The 19269-nt window shown below is 55.4% G+C and overlaps 1 protein-coding gene across 1 annotated transcript; it reads right to left on the bottom strand.

The window, feature by feature from the left end:
- Positions 1 to 285: 285 nt before the first annotated feature.
- KCNJ4 (potassium channel, inwardly rectifying subfamily J, member 4) lies at positions 286 to 18094 on the bottom strand. The gene is made up of 2 exons (XM_011964229.1): positions 18037 to 18094; positions 286 to 2126 (listed from the first exon to the last, which is right to left on the bottom strand). The coding sequence occupies exon 2, from the start codon at positions 2085 to 2087 to the stop codon at positions 750 to 752; it is 1338 nt and encodes a 445-aa protein (XP_011819619.1). The 5' UTR covers positions 2088 to 2126; positions 18037 to 18094; the 3' UTR covers positions 286 to 749.
- Between the last annotated feature and the right edge of the window lie 1175 nt (positions 18095 to 19269).

Below are 19269 nucleotides of genomic sequence, written 5' to 3'. Positions count from 1 at the left end.
TATATATATATATATGGTTACAAACTCTATTGTCAATCTGGGCTGGGCCCTGGGGCCGGAGGGACTGCAGGGAGGGAGGGATGGTCCCTCATCCCACCCCTCAGAGTCCCTCCTCTGCTCCCAAACTCAACACCATCCAAGGGCCAAGGTGGCTGGCTTTGAGGGCCTCAAGGGGCCAGCCAGCTGGGCAGGGGAAGGGGCTAGGCTTGATGGGCAGGGTGGGGAGGGGTGCACAGAGAGGGGCCATATCTCCTTGTCCGGCAGGTAAAAACGGCAGAAGGTGAATTTGGTGTCTCCATCTGTCTCCATTTATAGGTATTTACAAAAGAAAGTCATGAGCAACAGGCCACAGTCATGCAAAAGAAACGCACCCCCCTCCCCAAACTAACCCCCTGCCCACCCTGAAACCCCGAGATGTCTCCCACCCAGCAGTCCAGTCACCTTCCCCAAGGTTCTGAGAGCAAAGAGGGCACGTCCTTGAAGAGTCAGTGGGGGAAGGGTGGTGGATCCGGGGACCCAGAGCCACCAGGAGCAGGCGCTGGGGGAACCCAGGCTGATTGGGCCGAGCTCTTCCCAGGCCTGGGTGCTGGAGTCAGGAGGAAGGGGTCCCCCAGTCTTTGAAACCCCCACCTTCCTCCAGGAGGTCCATGGAGCCAGGGTTGGCTCTGTCCTGAGTGTGGGAGGGGTGTCCTGGCATCCTACCCCCGGCAGAGGCTCTTGTGGGCAGTGGTGAGGGCCGGGCCTGGAGGTCAGATGGCAGACTCCCTGCGGTAGGAGATATTGTCCAGCGGGAGGGAAGCCTGCATGCGCTCCAGGTCCAGGTGGCTGCCGAACTCCAGCATCCGGATGATGCCCGCCTCCTCCTTGGAGCCGGCCTCCAGGCCCAGGCCTGCGGCCACCGCGGCCGCCGCAGCCGCCTCCTCCTCCATCTCCTCTTCCTCCTGGCTCATGAGGGCCAGCTCGTTCTCGTAGCAGAAGGCACTGGGAGGGGGTGGCGGGGCGGGCAGCACGGTGATCTTACTCTCCTGCAGCTCCCGGGCCGAGCAGCAGGGCGTGCCGGCCACCTCGTAGGTCTTGTGAAAACGCGAGTAGTCCACCTTGTAGTGGCTCTTCTCCTCGAAGACCACGGGCTCAAAGCGGTGGCCCCACAGGATCTCGCTGGCCAGGTAGGAGCTGCGGGCCTGGGTGGTCATGGCCGTGGCCTCCACCATGCCCTCCAGGATGACCACGATCTCGAAGTCCTCCGACTCCAGCTCCTCCTTGCCCATGCCATAGAGCGGGCTGTCCTCGTCGATCTCGTGGACAATGATGATGGGCGACACCAGGAAGATGCGGTCCAGGCCGATGTCATAGCCCACGTTGAGGTCCCGCTGGTCCAGGGGCAGGTACTCGCCCTCCTGGGTCATGTAGGGCTTGATGAGCTGGGCCCGCACGTGGGCCTCCACAATGTGGCTCTTGCGTAGGTTGCCCACGCGCCACATGAGGCAGAGCTTGCCGTCGCGCACCGAGATGACCGCGTGGTGGCTGAACAGCAGCGTCTGTGCCCGCTTCTTGGGCCGCGCCATCTTGGCCATGATGGTGCCGATCATGAAGGAGTCGATGACGCAGCCCACGATGGACTGGACCACCACAGCGATGACCGCCAGCGGGCACTCCTCCGTCACGCACCGGAACCCGTAGCCGATGGTTGTCTGCGTCTCCACCGAGAACAAGAAGGCACCCAGGAAGCCGTTCACGTGCATGATGCAGGGCTTGGGGGTCGCCGGGGCTGCCCCGCCACCGCCCGCCGCCGGCCCCCCCGCCGCGGGCACCCCTGGGCTGGCCTCCAGGTCACCGTGGAAGAAGGCGATACACCAGAAGAGGAGGCCGAAAAAGAGCCAGGAGACAAGGAAGGCCGCGGAGAAGATCATGAGCATGTAGCGCCAGCGCGTGTCCACGCAGGTGGTGAAGATGTCCGCCATGTAGCGCTGCGACTTGTTGCTCAGGTTGGCGAAGTACACATTGCATTGGCCGTTCTTCTTGACAAAGCGGTTGCGGCGTTTCCGCCGGGGCACGTGGGCCTGGCCGTTGCGGCTGTGTCCGTGCATGTCCTGAAGCCGGCGTGGTCACCTGGGAAGACGCAGGGCCTGCGGAGGAGAAGCCAGACAGGTGAGATGCTGCGGAGCAAGGGGCCTCCTCAGGGCCACCCAGACTCAGCCCCCAGAATCTCAGAAGCAGGTGAGCCTGGACCAGGACCTAAGACTTCCTCTGCCCCAGCAGGCAGAGGGTGGCAGCGGAGGGGGTTCTGATGACAAGGTCTGAGCCAGTGCCCCTGAGTCTGGCCCAGCTTAGAGATAGGGGTCCACAGACCAGGAAGCTAAAGCCACAAGGTCCTAGTCCCTACCCCTCAACACTGCCCCTCCGGCCCTCCTATGCTCACTGTTCTGGAAGCTTCCTAAGGCCCATCTTGGTTCCTCCCTGCCCCTCTGTCCTGCTTGCCCTGAGCATAGGGAGCCACGGAGGCTCTGGGCCCGCTCCCCTCCCTGGATTCCATCTATGGACTTTTGGGCTTCTCGGGGGCTGGACAACCTCCTGTACGATAGACACTGGCCACCTGTGGCTCTTTACATTTAATTAAAACTAAATAAAATACTAACTACAGCGCCTTCCTTGCATGAGCCACATTTTAAGTGATCAGGAGCCACATGTGGTCAACGGCCGCCACACCACACTGGACGGAGAAGACATATAGGAGAGTTCTACCACTGAGACATTTCCGGCCGGACACAGGGGCTCATGCCTGTGATCTCAGCATTTTGGGAGGCCGAGATGCAAGGATTGTTTGTGCCAGGAGTTTGACACCAGCATGGGCAACAGAGTGAGACCCCATCTCTACAAAAAATAAGAAAATTAGCCAGGCATGGTGATGCATGCCTGTGGCATCAGCTACTCAGGAGGCTAAGGCAGGAGGATCTATTGAGCCCAGGGGGTCAAGGCTGCAGTGAGCTGTGATCATCCCACTGAACTCTAGCCTGGGCCACAGAGCAAGACCCCATGTCAAAAAAAGAAAAAAAAAGAAAAAAGAAAAAGAAAAATAAAGTTCTACTGGAACCTGCAGCCCCACCTGGGTCTGAGCTACTTTCTTAGACTCTTCCCTCCCAGTGCTGCTTTGAGTCCAAATTCCTGCCCAGTGCCCGGTGGAGGAAGGGGGAGCCCCCAGCTTTCACTCCTCTGTAGACATCGCTATTCCCACGTCCCGGGTGGCTCAGAGAGGGAAAGCCGCCTGCCAGCCACAAAGCTGGCAGTGGGTACAAACTTGCGTGGCACCAACATGAATGAGTTGATGGCGGGGAGACAGGGAGTGGGAGGGGAGGACACACTCAGTTCACCTCTCCGAGCTTCCATGTCTTCACCTGTAACATGGGCACCAAAACTCCCTACCTCATGGGACCTCCGGGGACAGCAGGCGCTGGGGTAAAGCCATCACCCTCCTGCCTGCCTTCCCACACTTCCCAGGAGCTGGTGACAGGCAGGATTTGCCTGTCAAGCATCCCCAGCTGTTGCAGCAGAAGAGGCCCCTCACCCCACTGGGTGGCGGGATGTGCCTCGGGCCGTAGAGGACAGACCCTCTCTCCACCCCTCCCTGCCACTGGGTCCCCAGGGAAGACATGGTGCTACCCTGGCCCCAGCAGCTGGCAGGGCCAGGACTGGGCCTGGGTTCCCAATAACATTTTGGCCCAGAATTACATAAGGCTGGAAGTTTCTATTTTCTGTTCTATTCTTCTTCCTGATCTAATTGTGCATCTGTGGCAATGTTTATACACTTCCCCGGTTCAGGACAACTCGGTTGCTGCAGCAACCGGTACGCGCCAACGCTATAATTTAGAGATCAACAGCCTCAGAGCCTGCCTCTTCCCAAGAGAAACTCCCTCTCCGGGCCCAGGGAGAGTGAGCCCTGCCCCCACCTCCTCCCCCGCGGTCACCCACCCCGACTCCGAGTTCTTCTCCCTATTCCCCTTGTTCCCAAAGAGCTCCTTGGCTCCTACAGTCCTGGGTTGAAGTCCTAGATCCACTCTGTGACTTGGGCAAACTACTGACTACTCTGAAACTCAGTTTCCTCATCTTGAAAATGGGGCTGGCCGGGTGCGGTGGCTCACGCCTGTAATCCCAGCACTTTGGGAGGCTGACGTAGGTGAATCACCTGAGGTTGGGAGTTTGAGACCAGCCTGACCAACATGGAGAAACCCTGTCTCTATAAAAATACACAAATCAGGGCCGGGCGCGGTGGCTCACGCCTGTAATCTCAGCACTTTGGGAGGCCGAGACGGGCCGATCACGAGGTCAGGAGATGGAGACCATCCTGGCTAACACAGAGAAACCCCGTCTCTACTAAAAAATACAAAAAACTAGCCGAGTGTGGTGGCGGGCACCTGTAGTCCCAGCTACTCAGGAGGCTGAGGCAGGAGAATGGTGTAAACCCGGCAGGCGGAGCTTGCAGTGAGCTGAGATCTGGCCACTGCACTCCAGCCTGGGCGACAAAATGAGACTCCATCTCAAAAAAAAAAAAAAAAAAACACACAAATTAGGCCAGGCATGGTGGCGTATGCCTGTAATCCCAGCTACTAGGGGGGTTGAGGCAGGAGGATCGCTTGAACCTGGGAGGCGTAGGTTGCAGTGAGCCAAGATCGTGCCACTGCACTCCAGCCTGGGCAACAAAGTGAGGCTCTGCCTCAAAAAAAAAAGAGAAAATGAACCAATGAGATATCATGCCGGAGACCTAACAGGTCATGCAGGCATGGCCTGTAATGCGAGGCTGGCCTTTCAGAGCTGGGAGGCCCAGACCCTCTTTGCCCCCTCCCGCAGCATCCCAGCAGCCAGGGCTCCAGGGGGAAACCTTGGGGTTCTGGGACCAGGCGCACCTTCTGCTCTATAAATAGAGTTTTCAGGGAGGACTTTCTTTGCTAAACGTATTCCCCCTGTTCTGTCCCACTGCCTCAAATGGCTCCAGGAGCACCGCGGACTGTCAGGACAGGAGGAGCATAGGGTCACCGAGTTCAGGACCCTCATTTTATGTCTGAGGCCAAGGAAATCCAGAGATAGGAAGGACTTGCTAAGAGTCCCAGAGTGGGGCCAGGTGGGCCAGCCCTGAACAAGGCCTCACCCCCACCCCAGTTCCTCATCCACTTCCTCCCTGGAGGGGGCTGGGGTGGGTTTTGGGGCAAGGGAAGGGAAGAAACCAGCCAGTCCAAACTGGACCACCATCCACAGGTGTGCAGGATAGAGGCAGAGGGGACAGGGTATGGCGGCCCAGGCCTTCAACAGGTGAGGTCACTGAGTTCCAGAGAGGGTGGGGGCCCCTGCCCAAGGCCAAACACAAGCCCAGGGTTCCAGGGGATCCCTGGTTCTCTGCCCGGTGGGATTGGCTCCTGACCTGGCGAGTTCACCTGGTGCTGCAGACGAGATGTCTTTATGGACTTCCCCACCTCTGGGAGGGGCCTTGGGGTTAAGGGAGCCTATCCCCTGATGGCTACAGAGATTGGATGTCCCCTCGCCAGCAGTGCCCACGCCTCCCCATTAGCAAGTGCCCAGGGTCAACCCTGAGCTTCCACAATCCCCAGCCCCAATGGCAACACTCACTCCCCAGCCCCTCCCAGCCCACTGGGCTCCACAGTGCAGCCCAATGGGGACATAGTTTACCCCTCACCCTGGCACCTCCCCGACAGCTTACAGCAGGTATCCTGAGCCCTTGCTATGTGCTGGGTCCTGTCTTGGGTTCCCAGTGCCCCCAGCACATCCTGGAGCTTCGCAGGAAAGCTGCTTCCCTGGCACTCCTCAGACTTGGCACCCTTCCCCATGCAGCAGCCCCTGTGACACCCCATCCCCCTGAAAACCCTTGGTCTGCAGTGACTCACTCAAATAAGTGCACGCTGCTGCCACCACAGACCATTTTAGCAGGAGAGAGAGGTTCCGCTGCTAATTCGAGGCTGACCTGTGCAAGGCCTGGCAAAAAGTGAAGGGTATGAGCTGGGCATTGTGTTCTCATGTGACAACCACCAGGAGATGGCCAGGTTTTCTCTTCCTTGTCACATGGGGCTTCCTGGGGAAGGCTGACGATGGCAGGAGAGGGTCAAAAGGCCTTGACAATTCAGTACCATCCTCCTCTGACTAGAGATGTTTTTTTAAAAAAGAGCCCTGCTGAGCGCGGTGACTTGCACCTGTAATCCCAGCACTTTGGAAGGCCGGGCAGATCCCTTGAGGCCAGGAGTTCAAGACCAGCCTGGCCAACTTGGTGAAACTCTGTCTCTACTAAAAATTCAAAAAAATTAGGCAGGCATGGTGGTGGGCGCCTGTAATCCCAGCTACTAGGGAGGCTGAGGCAGGAGAATTGCTTGAACCTAGGAGGCGGAGGTTGCAGTGAGCCGAGATTGAGCCACTGCACTCTAGGCTGGGTGATACAGTGAGACTCCATCTCAAAATAAATAAATAATAAAATAAAAAAGAATCCTGGCTGTTTAGGTGTCTGCTTTATCCCTATGATTAAACTACTTTTGTGGGTGCAGGGATGCAGGGCCTCATTTGCTTGCATGGAATGTGCACTAGAAGAATGCAGTTTGAGGCATGTTTTCTGCGATGGAGGCCCCGGGAGGTGGGGAGGCCCCCTGCCACTGCCCTGCGTGTGACCTTGAACAAGTTCTTCCTCTCCCTGGGGTCAGATCCTCCTCCAATTAAGGGACTACTCATCCTCCCCAGCTTTTTTGAAGGTCACAGAGCTTGACATATAAATGATAGAACCAGAAGGATTGGTGAAGTGGGGCCTGAGGTTTCCGAAACCCCCAGTGTGGGCCACTAGCCCATGACAAAATGAGCCTAAGAAGGATCAATGGGCCAGGCACGGTGGCTCGCGCCTGTAACCCCAGCACTTTGGGAGGCACAGGCAGGTGGATCTCTTGAGGCCAGGAGTTCAAGACCAGCCTGAGCAACATGGCAAAACCCCATCTCTACAAAAAATACAAAAAAATTAGCTGGGCATGGTGGCACACGCCTGTAATCCCAGCTCCTCGGGAGGCTGAGGCACGAGAATTGCTTGAACCCAGCAGGCAGAGGTTGCAGTCAGCCAAGATCACACCACTGCACTCCAGCCTGGGCAACAGAGCAAGACTCCATCTCAAAAAAACATCAATGGTACCGCTGTCCTTTATATCCTGGGACTCTTTCACTTGCAAACATTTTTTTTAGAAAGTGATGGTCACAGGAGATGCTGACCGCTTTTAAAATGTTAATGTCTTTCCTTGGCAAAATGAAGAAGTGACAGTGCTACACCAGTTACCAGACTTTTCTTTTAATTTTTAAAAATTTATTATTATACAAAAAAAACTAGCCAGGCAAGGTGGCGGGCGCCTGTAGTCCCAGCTAATGTAGTCCCAGCTACTTGGGAGGCTGAGGCAGGAGAATGGCGTAAACCCGGGAGGCAGAGCTTGCAGTGAGCTGAGATCCTGTCATTGCACTCCAGCCTGGGCAACAAGAGTGAAACTCTGTCTCAAAAAATAAATAAATAAAAATAAAAATTGATTATTACTTTTTTTTTTTTTTTGAGACTGAGTCTCGCTCTGTCACCCAAGCCGGAGTGCAGTGGCGTGATCTCGGCTCACTGCAACCTCCGCCTCCCAGGTTCACGCCATTCTCCTGTCTTGCTCTCCCGAGTAGCTGCGACTACAGGTGCCCGCCACCACACTTGGCTGATTTGTTTTATTTTCAGTGGAGATGGGGTTTCACCATGTTAGCCAGGATGGTCTCGATCTCCTGACCTCGTGATCCGCCTGCCCCGGCCTCCGAAAGTGCTGGGATTACAGGTGTGAGTCACTGTGCCCTGTGATTGTTACTATTTTTTATAGAGATGGGGTCTTACTATGTTTTCTAGGCTGGTCTCAAACTCCTGGCCCCAAGCTATCCTCCTGCCTCAGCCTCCCAAAATGCTGGGATCACAGGCATCAGTCACTGCGTCTGGCTTTCTTTTAATTTTACTGTGCTGTAAACATCCCAAATCTGCAAGTCTCTAGTCCAGACTTCATTAGCCAGCTGGGGAGACCGAGGCCAAGAACAGGGCATGGCACTGTGTCCAAGGTGGCACAGTAAGTCAACAACTGTGGAAGGACGTTCAGGCCTCACCACTGACACCAGCCATTCTGCCCCATCCTGAGGAATTAGGGAGGGGCTGGAGACTCTGCCTCCTGGGGGTCCAGACGAGGCAGGAAGACCACCCCAACCCTGTCAACTTTTAGGTTTTCCCGACAATTTTAGGACACGAACTTATCTGTCCTCGCCCACAACCCCCTTTGAAAAAGAAACCCTGATCAGCTTGCAGCAGTCTCAGCAGGTCCCAGCACCTGGAAGGCTTCGAGGGCAAACCTCCTCCTGAGACCTGTGCCACGGACCAGACACGTGGTGGCCGTTGCAGGGGCACCTCCGCCAGGCCCTGCCAGAGCCAGGCAGCAGCTCCAGCCCTGCCTGAAACTCTGCTCCTTTAGACAGCAGCAGGGAGCTCACGCCTGGGGAGCAGTGGCCAGTGCCAGCCTGCCGGGCTGTCGTGCATCTCATGTCATCCCACCACCAGACTTCTAGGTGACTGTTACTGGGTGAGACAACCAGGGAGGTGATGTGACTTGCCCGAGGTCACAGAGCTCAACCTGAGGAACCAGCCATCCTCTCTCTCCAGCCCCTTTCAGGGAATTTCTGCCAACTCCATGCCAGGCGCTGCCTCCTCTCTCTCACTGAAGCATCACCGTATCCTTTGTGTATTTAACAAGTATTTATTAATCACCTACCACAGTAACAAGAAGGGTTGTTATTTCTCCCCAGCTGAAGAATTGCAGGCTACAGAGATGCCGGGGGGTTGGGGGATGATGCTGGGCTTGGGGGCCACACAGCAGCAGTGACAAAGCTGGAAATCTAACTTGAGTCAGACTGGTTCCAGGTCCTTGGCTCACCCTGGTCCCCAGCCTCTGGCTTTGGGACCCCTTCTCCTGCCATATCACCCGGCTCAACCAGGGACCCCCAGGCTCTCCCCATCCCTCCAGACCTACCCTGAGCCCCTGAGGCTCTCTGACCCTGCTGCTCTGAGCCCTCAGGCCTCACTGTCTATCTGCAGCACTTGGCCTCTGTTCAATATGAAAAAATGTGCTGGTTAAACCCACATGTTTGGGGTGGCAAGACCTGGCTCTTAGTCTCAGCTCTGTCACATCCAAGCATATCCTCTTTGAACCTCAGTTTTCTCATCTGCAAACTGGAGATGACGATACTGGTACCTTCCTCATCAGGCCACTGCCTTGTGAACATGACAACCACCACGCATTATTACATTGCAGGTAAAGTGCAAAAACTAATGTTGATAACAGTGATGACAAATGTGCAGCTGCTGATGACCGAGAATGCTGCACTGGGAGCCGGGGAACCCCTTCCACTCCTGACTCCACCACTAACATGCTCTGGTCAGAAGTTCCTTCCCTCTGTCTGCGAGATGGGGGGACCATCATGGCTCCCTGGCAGGAGAGATGGGAAGGTGTACAAAACAAGGCACTCAGGCCGGGTGCGGTGGCTCAAGCCTGTAATCCCAGCACTTTGGGAGGCCAAGACGGGCGGATCACGAGGTCAGGAGATCGAGACCATCCTGGCGAACACAGTGAAACCCCGTCTCTACTAAAATATACAAAAAAGTAGCCGGGTGTGGTGGCGGGCGCCTGTAGTCCCAGCTACTCAGGAGGCTGAGGCAGGAGAATGGCGTGAACCCCGGAGGCGGAGCTTGCAGTGAGCTGAGATCGCGCCACTGTACTCCAGCCTGGGTGACAGAGCGAGACTCCATCTCAAAAAAAAAAAAAAAAAATAGCCAGGCATGGTGGCGGGTGCCTGTAATCCCAGCTACCTGGGGGGCTGAGACAGGAGAATTGCTTGAACCCAGGAGGCGGAGCTTGCAGTGAGCTGAGATCGCGCCACTGTACTCCAGCCTGGGTGACAGAGCGAGACTCCATCTCAAAAAAAAAAAAAAAAAAATAGCCAGGCATGGTGGCGGGTGCCTGTAATCCCAGCTACCTGGGAGGCTGAGGCAGGAAAATCACTTGAACCCGGGAGGCAGGGGCTGCAGTGAGCTGAGATCATGCCACTGCACTCCAGTCTGGGCAACAGAGCAAGACTCTGTCTCAGAAAAAAAAAAAAGAGAAAGAAATAGACAGAATTAACACCACTGTTCCATTTCCCAGCCCTGAGGAGCACAGAGTCTGTCCCCACTCCAGCTGAGGCCCTCAGGTCTGATTTGATTGGAGTGGAGGGGCTTTCCACTCCAGCGTGTGGAGCTTTGCAGGGAGGAAGAGAACTCAAGAGCCCAGGGCCCTGGCTCTTTGAGCTGTACCCCTCCAAGAGTAAGGGGAGCCAAAGACAGACTGAGTCACAGGAGACACTGTGGCAGGGTCCCCACCTGCCACTGCCCTCTGCAGGCCCTGCAGTCCCCTGTCCCTGGGAGGCCTGACTCCCTCCTCTTCATGAGTCTCAGGAACCCCCATCCTGGTGCAGCGGCTTCAGCTCTGGAGCCTCCAAACAACTTTGTGTCCAGGTGACCTTATGTGAGGCACTTAACCTCTCTAGTCCCTGCATGCCCCATGTTTAGGAGAAGCTAATAATAGAGCAGACTTCCTAAGACTGTAATGAGGATAAATGGGATCATGCACACCACGTGCCCAGCCCAGAGTAAGTGATCAATAAGGTGCATTTTAGTCAAGGCTGAACATTGCTCCCTCTTGATTTCCTCCCCTGAATTTCAGATGCAGCATCCCAGAGCCCGCTTGGGCCTCATCCACAGGGCCCTACCCAGTTTGTCTTCATTTACTGCACTAGGGAGCAAGTGGACAAGAACAGCAGCGTCGGATCACACAGAGCTGGGCTGGAACCAGGCTCAGTCCCACTGGGCTCTAGCAGGTCACTGAATTCTCTGAGCCTCGGTATCTCCATTGGTGAAAGGAACATCGCAGTGCCTACCTGCAGGGCCTGATGTGTGGATTGTCCCAAAAACGCATGACACATGGTGGGTACTCAAGAAAGTCGTCTCCCTCCCCACCTTCTTCCGGACCTGGAAATCCTGTGGCACACCTAGCCCCTCCCTCACCAGGCAACCCTCTGACATCGCAAAAATCCTGGCTGAGCATCTGAGCATTGAGCACGCATTTACTCTGTGCTTTACACTGATCGATTCCTATCATCCTCACAATGATCTCAGAGGAAATTATCATTACCCCTGTTTTAGAAGTAAGAAAAGCAAGGCACGGAGAGATTCAGCAACTTGCCCAAGGTCACACAGCTTATAAGTGGTAAAGCCAGGATGTGGGCCTGGGCAATGGCATCCAAGCACACTAACAAGGCATGCTACTGTCCTGTCTCGAAGAAATACTGTCACACGCTTGCTTCCACCCAGTAATCATCCAGTCCTACGACGTGCCAGGTTCTGTGAAGTCAGTCCTGTGGGGAAGGAGAAACTGGATCACAGGGCAAGTTGGAGCCAGGACCCAGGTTCCTGATTTCAGGTCCAGCCAAATCCTGGAGACCAAGCTTTGGGTTCCACAGGGGCTTGAAGCAGCGGGGGGTGAACGGGCTCATTCCTCCCACTCTGCACCCCACCGGGCCCTCCCAACCACTTGGCCGGCAACAAGCAAGCAATGCCCCCGACTTGGAGCAGGCTGACAAGCAAGTTCCCCAGAATGTCCAGGGGGCCTTTGTCAGGGACAAATCACAGGCCCTGGGGGCTGGAGGACCTAGAGGCCACCTGTTTCAACCCATGGGCGCGCCCTTTGCTGAATTGCTGATGCCAGGCCTCTGCCCTTGCTGGAGAGCTTCCCGCCCTCCACAAATACCTGTGTCCATCTTCCCCATAGGGATGTGAAGGTCAGTGGATCCCTGAAGTTTCTCTTTTCTAGAACAACCTCAGCTCCCCAGCTCCCTCAGTGCTGGCCAGTGGGGCTTCAACACTCCACTGCCCCGCTGGGGCTCCCACTCAGTTACTATGGACTGCACGCTAGCTGGGGGCCAGACGCAGGCCTTGGACTCTGCCGGCTTATGGATGAGCTGGTGAGAGACACTGGATGGCAGGCATTTGCCACCCCAGGTGGCTGGATGTGCGTGGTGTTAAGTAGTTTGAAGGAAAAGTACAAGATGGAGTGAGACAGAGGAGGGGGGCTCTGGTTTGGTGGGCATCTCCAAAGGCCTCTGTGAGAAAGTGGCAGAGCCAAGACTTGGGTAGTAAGTGGGAGTCGGTCAGAAGAACTGTATTATCTTTGTGAAAGTGGGGCATAGAATACTCCAGGAGGTCGGGTGCAGTGGCTCACGCCTGTAATCCTAGCACTTTGGGAGGCCGAGGTGGGCAGATCACTTGAGGTCAAGAGTTCCAGACCAGCCTGGCCAGCATGGTGAAATCCTGTCTCTACTAAAAATACAAAAATTAGGCTGGGCATGGTGGCTCACGCCTGTATTCCTAGCACTTTGGGAGGTCGAGGCGGGTGGATCATCTGAGGTCAGGAGTTTGAGACCAGCCTGACCAACTTGGTGAAATCCTGTCTCTACTGAAAATACAAAAATTAGCTGGTCGTGGTGGCAGGAGCCTGTAGTCCCAGGTACTAGGGAGGCTGAGGCAGGAGAATTACTTGAACCTGGGATGGGGAGGTTGCAGTGAGCCGAGATCACGCCATTGCATTCCAGCCTGGGCGACAGAGCCATACTCTGTCTCAAAAAACAAACAAACAAACAAACAAACAGCCAGGTGTGGTGGCTGTAATCCCAGCTACCTGGGAGGCTGAGGCAGGAAAATTGCTTGAACCTGGGAGGTGGAGGTCAAGATCGTGCCACTACACTCCAGCCTGGGTGACGAAAGAAAGAAAAGAAGAAAAGAAAAGAAAAAAGAAAAGAAAAGAAAAGAAAGAAGGAGGAAAGAAAGAAGGAAAGAAGGAAAGAAAGAAAAAGAAAGAAAGAAAGAAAAAGAAAGAAAGAAAGAAAGGAAAGAAAGAGAAAGAGAAAGAAAGAAAGAAAGAAAGCCAGGTGCGGTGGCTCACGCCTGTAATCCCAGCACTTTGGAAGGCTGAGGCGGGCGGGTCATGAGGTCAGGAGATCGAGACCATTCTGGCTAACACGGTGAAACCCCGTCTCTACTAAAAATACAAAAAATTAGCTGGGCATGCTGGTGGGCGTCTGTACTCCCAGCTATTTGGGAGGCTGAGGCAGAAGAATCGCTGGAACCCAGGAGGCAGAGGCTGCAATGAGCCGAGATTGCGCCTTTGCACTCCAGCCTGGCGACAGAGCAAGATGGAAATGAAAGGAAAAGAAAGGGAAAGGAAAGAGAAAGGGAAAGGGAAAGGAGTTCCAAAAGTCTGAGTTTGGTGTTGAGAAGCTGCAGGAAGGCCAAGTTGTGGCCGTGAAGTGAGCCTGGGAGTGAGCGGACCAGGATGAGGCCACAGAGGCAGGAGGTGGCAAGGGCTGCGGATGTCACCCTCAGGGCTGACGGGTTGTCAGGTTTTGCCTGGTCTGGTTTTAAATTTCCATGTGAAATATTTAAGACAAATAGGAATAAGGACTCATACAATAAAGCCTTTTGGCCAGGCATGGGGGCTCACACCCATAGTCCCAGCACTTTGGGAGGCAGAGGCAGAAGGATCACGTGAGGCCACGAATCCAAGACCATGCTGGGCAACATGGTAAAACCCCATCTCTACAAAAAATGAAAGTTAGCTGAGTGTGGTGGTGCATGCCTATAGTCCCAGCTACTCAGGAGGCTGAGGTGAGAGGATTGCTTGGACCTTTGAGGTGCAATACCAGCACTTTGGGAAGCCGAGGTGGGCAGATCATGAGGTCAGGATATCGAGACCAGCCTGGCCAACATGGTGAAATCCGATCTCTACTAAAAATACAAAAACTAGCCAGGCACGGTGGTGGGCATCTGTAATCTCAACTACTCAGGAGGCTGAGGCAGGAGAATCGCTTAAACCCAGGAGGCGGAGGTTACAGTGAGCCAAGGTCATGCCATTGCACTCTAGCCTGGGTGACAGAGTGAGACACCGTCTCAAATAAATAAAATAAAATAAAATAAAATAAAATAAAATAAAGCCTTGTGTATCTACCACCAGGCTTAAGAAATGCAACATTCTGGGTGGGCGCAGTGGCTCATGCCTGTAATTCCAGCACTTTGGGAGGCCGAGACGAGCGGATCACAAGGTCAAGAGATTGAGACCATCCTGGCTAACATGGTGAAACCCCGTCTCTACTAAAAAATACAAAAAATTAGTCGGGCCTGGTAGTGGGTGCCTGTAGTCCCAGCTACTTGGGAGGCTGAGGCAGAAGAATAGCGTGAACCCGGGAGGCGGAGCTTGCAGTGAGCTGAGATCGCGCCACTGCACTCCAGCCCGGGCGACAGAGCGAGACTCTGTCTCAAAAAAAAAAAAAAAAAGGAAATACAACATTTCTAGCCAGGTGTATTGGCTCATGCCTGTAATTCCAACGCTTTGGGAGGCTGAGGCAGGTGGATTGCCTGAGCCCAGGAGTTTCAGATCAGCTTCGGCAACATAGTGAAACGTTTTCCCTAAAACGTAAAAAATGGGCTGGGCATGGTGGCTCCCATCTGTAATCCCAGCACCTTGAGAGGCTGATGCGGGTAAATCACCTGAGGTCAGGAATTCGAGACCAGCCTGGCCAACATGGTAAAACACCGTCTCTACTGAAAATGCAAAAATTAGCCAGGCATGGTGGCGCCTGCCTGTAATCCCAGCTACTCAGGAAGCTAAGGCAGGAGAAGTGCTTGAACCCAGGAGGCAGAGGTTGCAATGAGCCAAGATCTCGCCACTGCACTCCAGCCTGGGCAACAGAATGAGACTCTATCTCCAATAATAATAATAATAATAATGAATAAAAATAAAAGATAAACATTCCCAATATAATCCCAGCGGCACCCTGGCCCTTGTCTCAGCCGGCCTTTGAAGCCCGCACTGTCCAGAGTGCAGCGCCAGTCGCTGTGATGAAGTGTGTTAGGCTGGTGAGAAGACCATGATGGTAGCTTGGAGCTACCAGGATGGCGGCCATGGAGCTCAAGAAGAGATGAATTTGGGACACACGCATTCTGGATGAAGAGTCCGCAGGGTTTGGGGGTGGAAGGGGGTTGTCGAGAGTGGCCAGTAGTGGTGGAAGACTGAAACGGGGCCAGGTTTTGGGAGCGACGGTTTACAGCGTGCAGTGGCTTTGAACGTCCAAACGCAGATGTCTACCCCACGTCAGATCCTGAGTCTCCAGAGAGAGAGCGGGCAGAGCTGGGTGCATGAGATGGTGAACGGTGGTGACAGGTTGAGTTGTGAGGGTGGGCGAGACCACCTGGGCCAAGGGCATGGGAAAGGAGAGAGGGTCTCAGCCCTGGCCCCAGCAGCCCCACAGATGGGAGAGAAGCTGAGGAGCGGATGAGGGGGACCGGCCAGAGAGCAGGAGCAGCAGGGGAGGGAGGCTGGCTCACAGCCAGGAGAGGGAGCTCTCAGCAGAGTTGTCCGGTAGGCCCTGCCCAGCCTGGAGCACCTGAGGACTGAGCGCGGTAGCCACAAGTCCCTCCTCCACTTGGCTTCCCTCCCTCCCCAGCCAGAAAGAGGGAAATCTCTTCCTGGGCCGGGCAGAAGGGGAGGTGCTGAGGAGGGGCTGGGAGCTGTGCTGGGCGGGGGTCAGGGAAGTTGCAGCACAGGTGACCTCGGCACAGCCCAGGTGTGGTCATCATCTGACCCTCATTCTTGCACTCCAGTCTGGGTGGGGCTGGGGGTGGGGGTGAGGTGCTGGTTGCTGCTCCCCCATCCCATGGCCTCATCCTCAGCTGTCAGCAAACAAGACTCCAGGAGTTGGGGCTGCTGGCTGGTGGGGGGTGTCTCCCAGAACCCTGGGGGATGGGGGCTAATGTCCCCCACTCACACACACACACACACACACAGGATTTCCCTGGGATGCTCGGCTGGGCCCAGCAGGTGCCCCCTAAAGAACTGGTGCGGGAGCAGGGAGGAGTGAGGAACAGTCAGGACTGAGTTCGAGCCTCACTCCCTCGCTTATCTAGCGGAGGCCACTGGGTGGTATCGCCTGCTGGGCCCTCCTGGGACTCCAGCCCAAGACTCACACGTGGGGAACGAGCAGCGTTGCCTTCAGCGGCGCCGCTTGGAAGCGGCCCAAATGCCCATCCCCGAATGGCATAGCACACAGACAGAAAAAGCCAGGAGGGAGCTCTGTGAGGAGCAATGTAGGTCTTCAAGATGTATTTTTAAGCAAAAAAAGGCAACAGTGATGAGCGGTGAGTATAGTAGCTACCATTTGTGTAAAAAACGAGAGAGAAGAAATTTATAGATACACATATTTGCTTGTCTCTGCTTGTCTGTGGATGGTGACCCAGGAAGCTGGTGACATTGGCTGCTCCAGGGAGGGAAAGCAGGTGGCTGGGGACAGGGTGGGAGGAAGAACTGTCACTGTATTCCCGTTTGTGTCTTTTTGAATTTTAGAACCGTATGAATGTATTACCTGTGGGGAAATGCACATGAAGAGTTTTTAAATTAATGTGTACACATGCATATTTTCCAGAGAATGGTCAGAGCATTCATAAGGTTGTCAAAAAGGACTGTGGCCCCGAAAGTCTGAGAACACTTCACCTATGGGCTGCGTGGCTTTGGGAGAATTTCTTAACCTTTCTGAGTCACATCCGTAAAATGGGAAGGGATAACACCCAGTGTACAGGCATGCTGCCAAGGCGAACAGCGTGGGCAGGGGTTTGTAAACTGTAAAGTGCAGAAGCCTTTCTTTCTTTTTTTATTTTTTGAGGCAGGGTCTCGCTTTGTCACCCAGGCTGGAGTGCAGCGGCCACTGTCACGGCTCACTGTAGCCTTGACTTCCCAGGTTGAAGCGATCCTCCCGAATAGCTGGGACTTCAGGTGTGTGTCGTCGTGCCTGGCTAATTTTTAAATTTTTTGTAGAGACAGGCCCTCCCTGTTACCCAGGCTGATCTTGAACTCCTGGGCTCAAGTGATCCTCCTGCCTCGGCCTCTCACAGTGTTGGGATTACAGGCGTGAGCCGCCGTGCCCGGCCTGCAGCGCTTCTTGAAGGGGATGACTTACTCTCCACTCTTCCTCACCTCCTAGTCTCCCCTCAGCCCCCTCTAGGGCTCCTCTGCGCCCCCTTCCCTCTCAGCAGCTCTGATGGAGGCTCTGGACTGGCCCTCGTCTCTCTCCTTGAGTCCTCCAGGCCTGAGGGTCCCTCTCCAGGTCGCCCCTTGCTCTCCTGCCTCTGGCCTCTCCATGTCCCCACACCGTGCGGTGCCCAGCTTGGCCAGCCCACCTCCCTTCTCTTCCCCCCAGTCCTCCCTGTGATCTCATCCAGTCCTGTGGCTCAAAATACCACCTGGCCTGCACCTCCCCCTCAGGCAGCTACAAGCCCACTTGGCTCCTGCTCCCTGTGTCTGCTGGACAGTAAAGAGGCATCGCGAACCCGGTACTGCCAAGCCCAAGCCATGCTCCTGTCCTCCCTTCTCCTGCCTTCCACATCTCAGTCTGTGACTCCTCCCAGGACGTCGCTCAGGCCTGACATCTGGGCGTCATTCTCCAGCCTTCCCTAAGCCTAACCGCAACAGTGGGATAATAACTAACACGCACTTAGTGTTCACTGAGGGCCAAGCACTCACTGGTCCACACCTGCAAGGTAGGTGCTATTATCATCATCCCACAGCGGACTCGGGAGCTTGCCCAAAGCAGGTGAACCTCGGGGCCCTGGATGCATCCCCTCACCCAGTCATCCATCCCAAAGAGCCACATCACTATTGCAGCCCGCAGCCTCTGCCTGCCGCCTCCTCCCACAGCCTCCACCCACCTCCCGCAGTCCATCTCCACATCACTCCCCGATCAGAGCTCTTGGTCTCCCCAGGGCACTCGGGATGAACGCCTGGCCTCGGGGGAGGTCCTGCCCTCTCTGACCTCACCCGCTCCACTCCCCAACCACTGGAAGAGACCTTCCTTCCCGTCCCTTCAACGCACCAAGTTTATTCATATCGCTGGGCCTTTGCACTGGCTGTTCTTTCTGGTTGAAATTCTCTTCTCCAAGACTCCACCACTCCGGCCTTCCTACCATTCAGATCTTGATTCAAAGGCTGCCTGTCCCAAGAGGCCCCGAGGCCCTCCCTCCCCATCCAGCTCTCAGATCTTCCTGGCAGCCCTCAGCAGCCAAAGCAGTTTCATTTGCAACCTCATTAAGGACAGGAACCTTGCCTCCCTACTTCACCCCAACTCCCAGAGCCTGGCACAGAGTAACTGCTTCAGAAACATCTAACGACTGACAAGATAACCCAGCCCGTCACAATTCCCGGGAAGGGTCTAACTGGGCCACGTGACAGATCGTGACCAAGGAGAAGCTATTTTTGACACAGTAGTCAGGGAGAACTTCCCGGTGGAGGTGGCCTCTGAGCAGTGACCAGGAGACCCTCTGTGTCACTGTACAAGAGCACAGTGGTCATGGGCAGAGGGGAGAGAGGACAGGATGTCAGAGGGCCCAAGTCTCTGCCTCACCCTCCACGGAGCATGGGCTTCTCTTCCCAGGTGTCCCTCAGCTGTCAGGGGCTCGGGGGAGGATGTCCTGGCTTCACCCAAGGATGGGTGGCAGGGACATGTGTACAGGACCTAGTGGGAGAAGGCACGGCAGACAGAGGCCTCAGAAGGACCAGAGACAGCAGGAGGAAGAGTCAGCCCCTGCCCATGACCCAGTGCTGGGCCACAGCCCCAAGGGACTGTCACTAACAGAATGCCTGCCATGGGGGGACCACGGGCTGCGTGCACCTCTTTACTTCTGACCACCTCCCCACTGGCTCCTCAGGCCAGAGAATCTCCAGCTCCAGCCAACCCCCATCCATCCATTCATGCATCACCCTAACCGTCCCCTGAGCTGGCATAGGCTCTGCCTTCCTGCCAGGTGCCAGATGTGTCTCAACACAGCACAGTGCCTTGCCTCGGAGGGCGCTCTGTAAATAATTGAGTGAACATTTATTGAGCACCTACTGTATGCTGAAGGGAAGCAGGTAAGTCACAAACCTGCTTTGCTGAGCTCCACGCACCCATGTGTGCATGCATGCGTGTGTGTGTGTGAAAAGGCCTAGAGAGAAGGGCCCAGGAAGATGGGGGCAAGCAGGAGAGCACAAGGACAGAGCAGGGCTGGGCCTGGGCTGAGTGGAAAGCAGGGAATTTGGCCCAGCCTGGGATCTAGGCCCTGGGGAGAAG

This window comes from Colobus angolensis, unplaced genomic scaffold, assembly GCF_000951035.1.
Source record: "Colobus angolensis palliatus isolate OR3802 unplaced genomic scaffold, Cang.pa_1.0 Scaffold65, whole genome shotgun sequence".
Classification (NCBI taxonomy): domain Eukaryota; kingdom Metazoa; phylum Chordata; class Mammalia; order Primates; family Cercopithecidae; genus Colobus; species Colobus angolensis.
The sequence above is the reverse complement of the archived record's forward strand: the minus strand, read 5'-3'. Positions and strand labels throughout refer to the sequence as shown.

Bases quoted from the DNA above. Each gene is read 5' to 3' on its own strand.
- KCNJ4 (XM_011964229.1), bottom strand. From the start codon at position 2,087: ATGCACGGACACAGCCGCAACGGCCAGGCCCACGTGCCCCGGCGGAAA.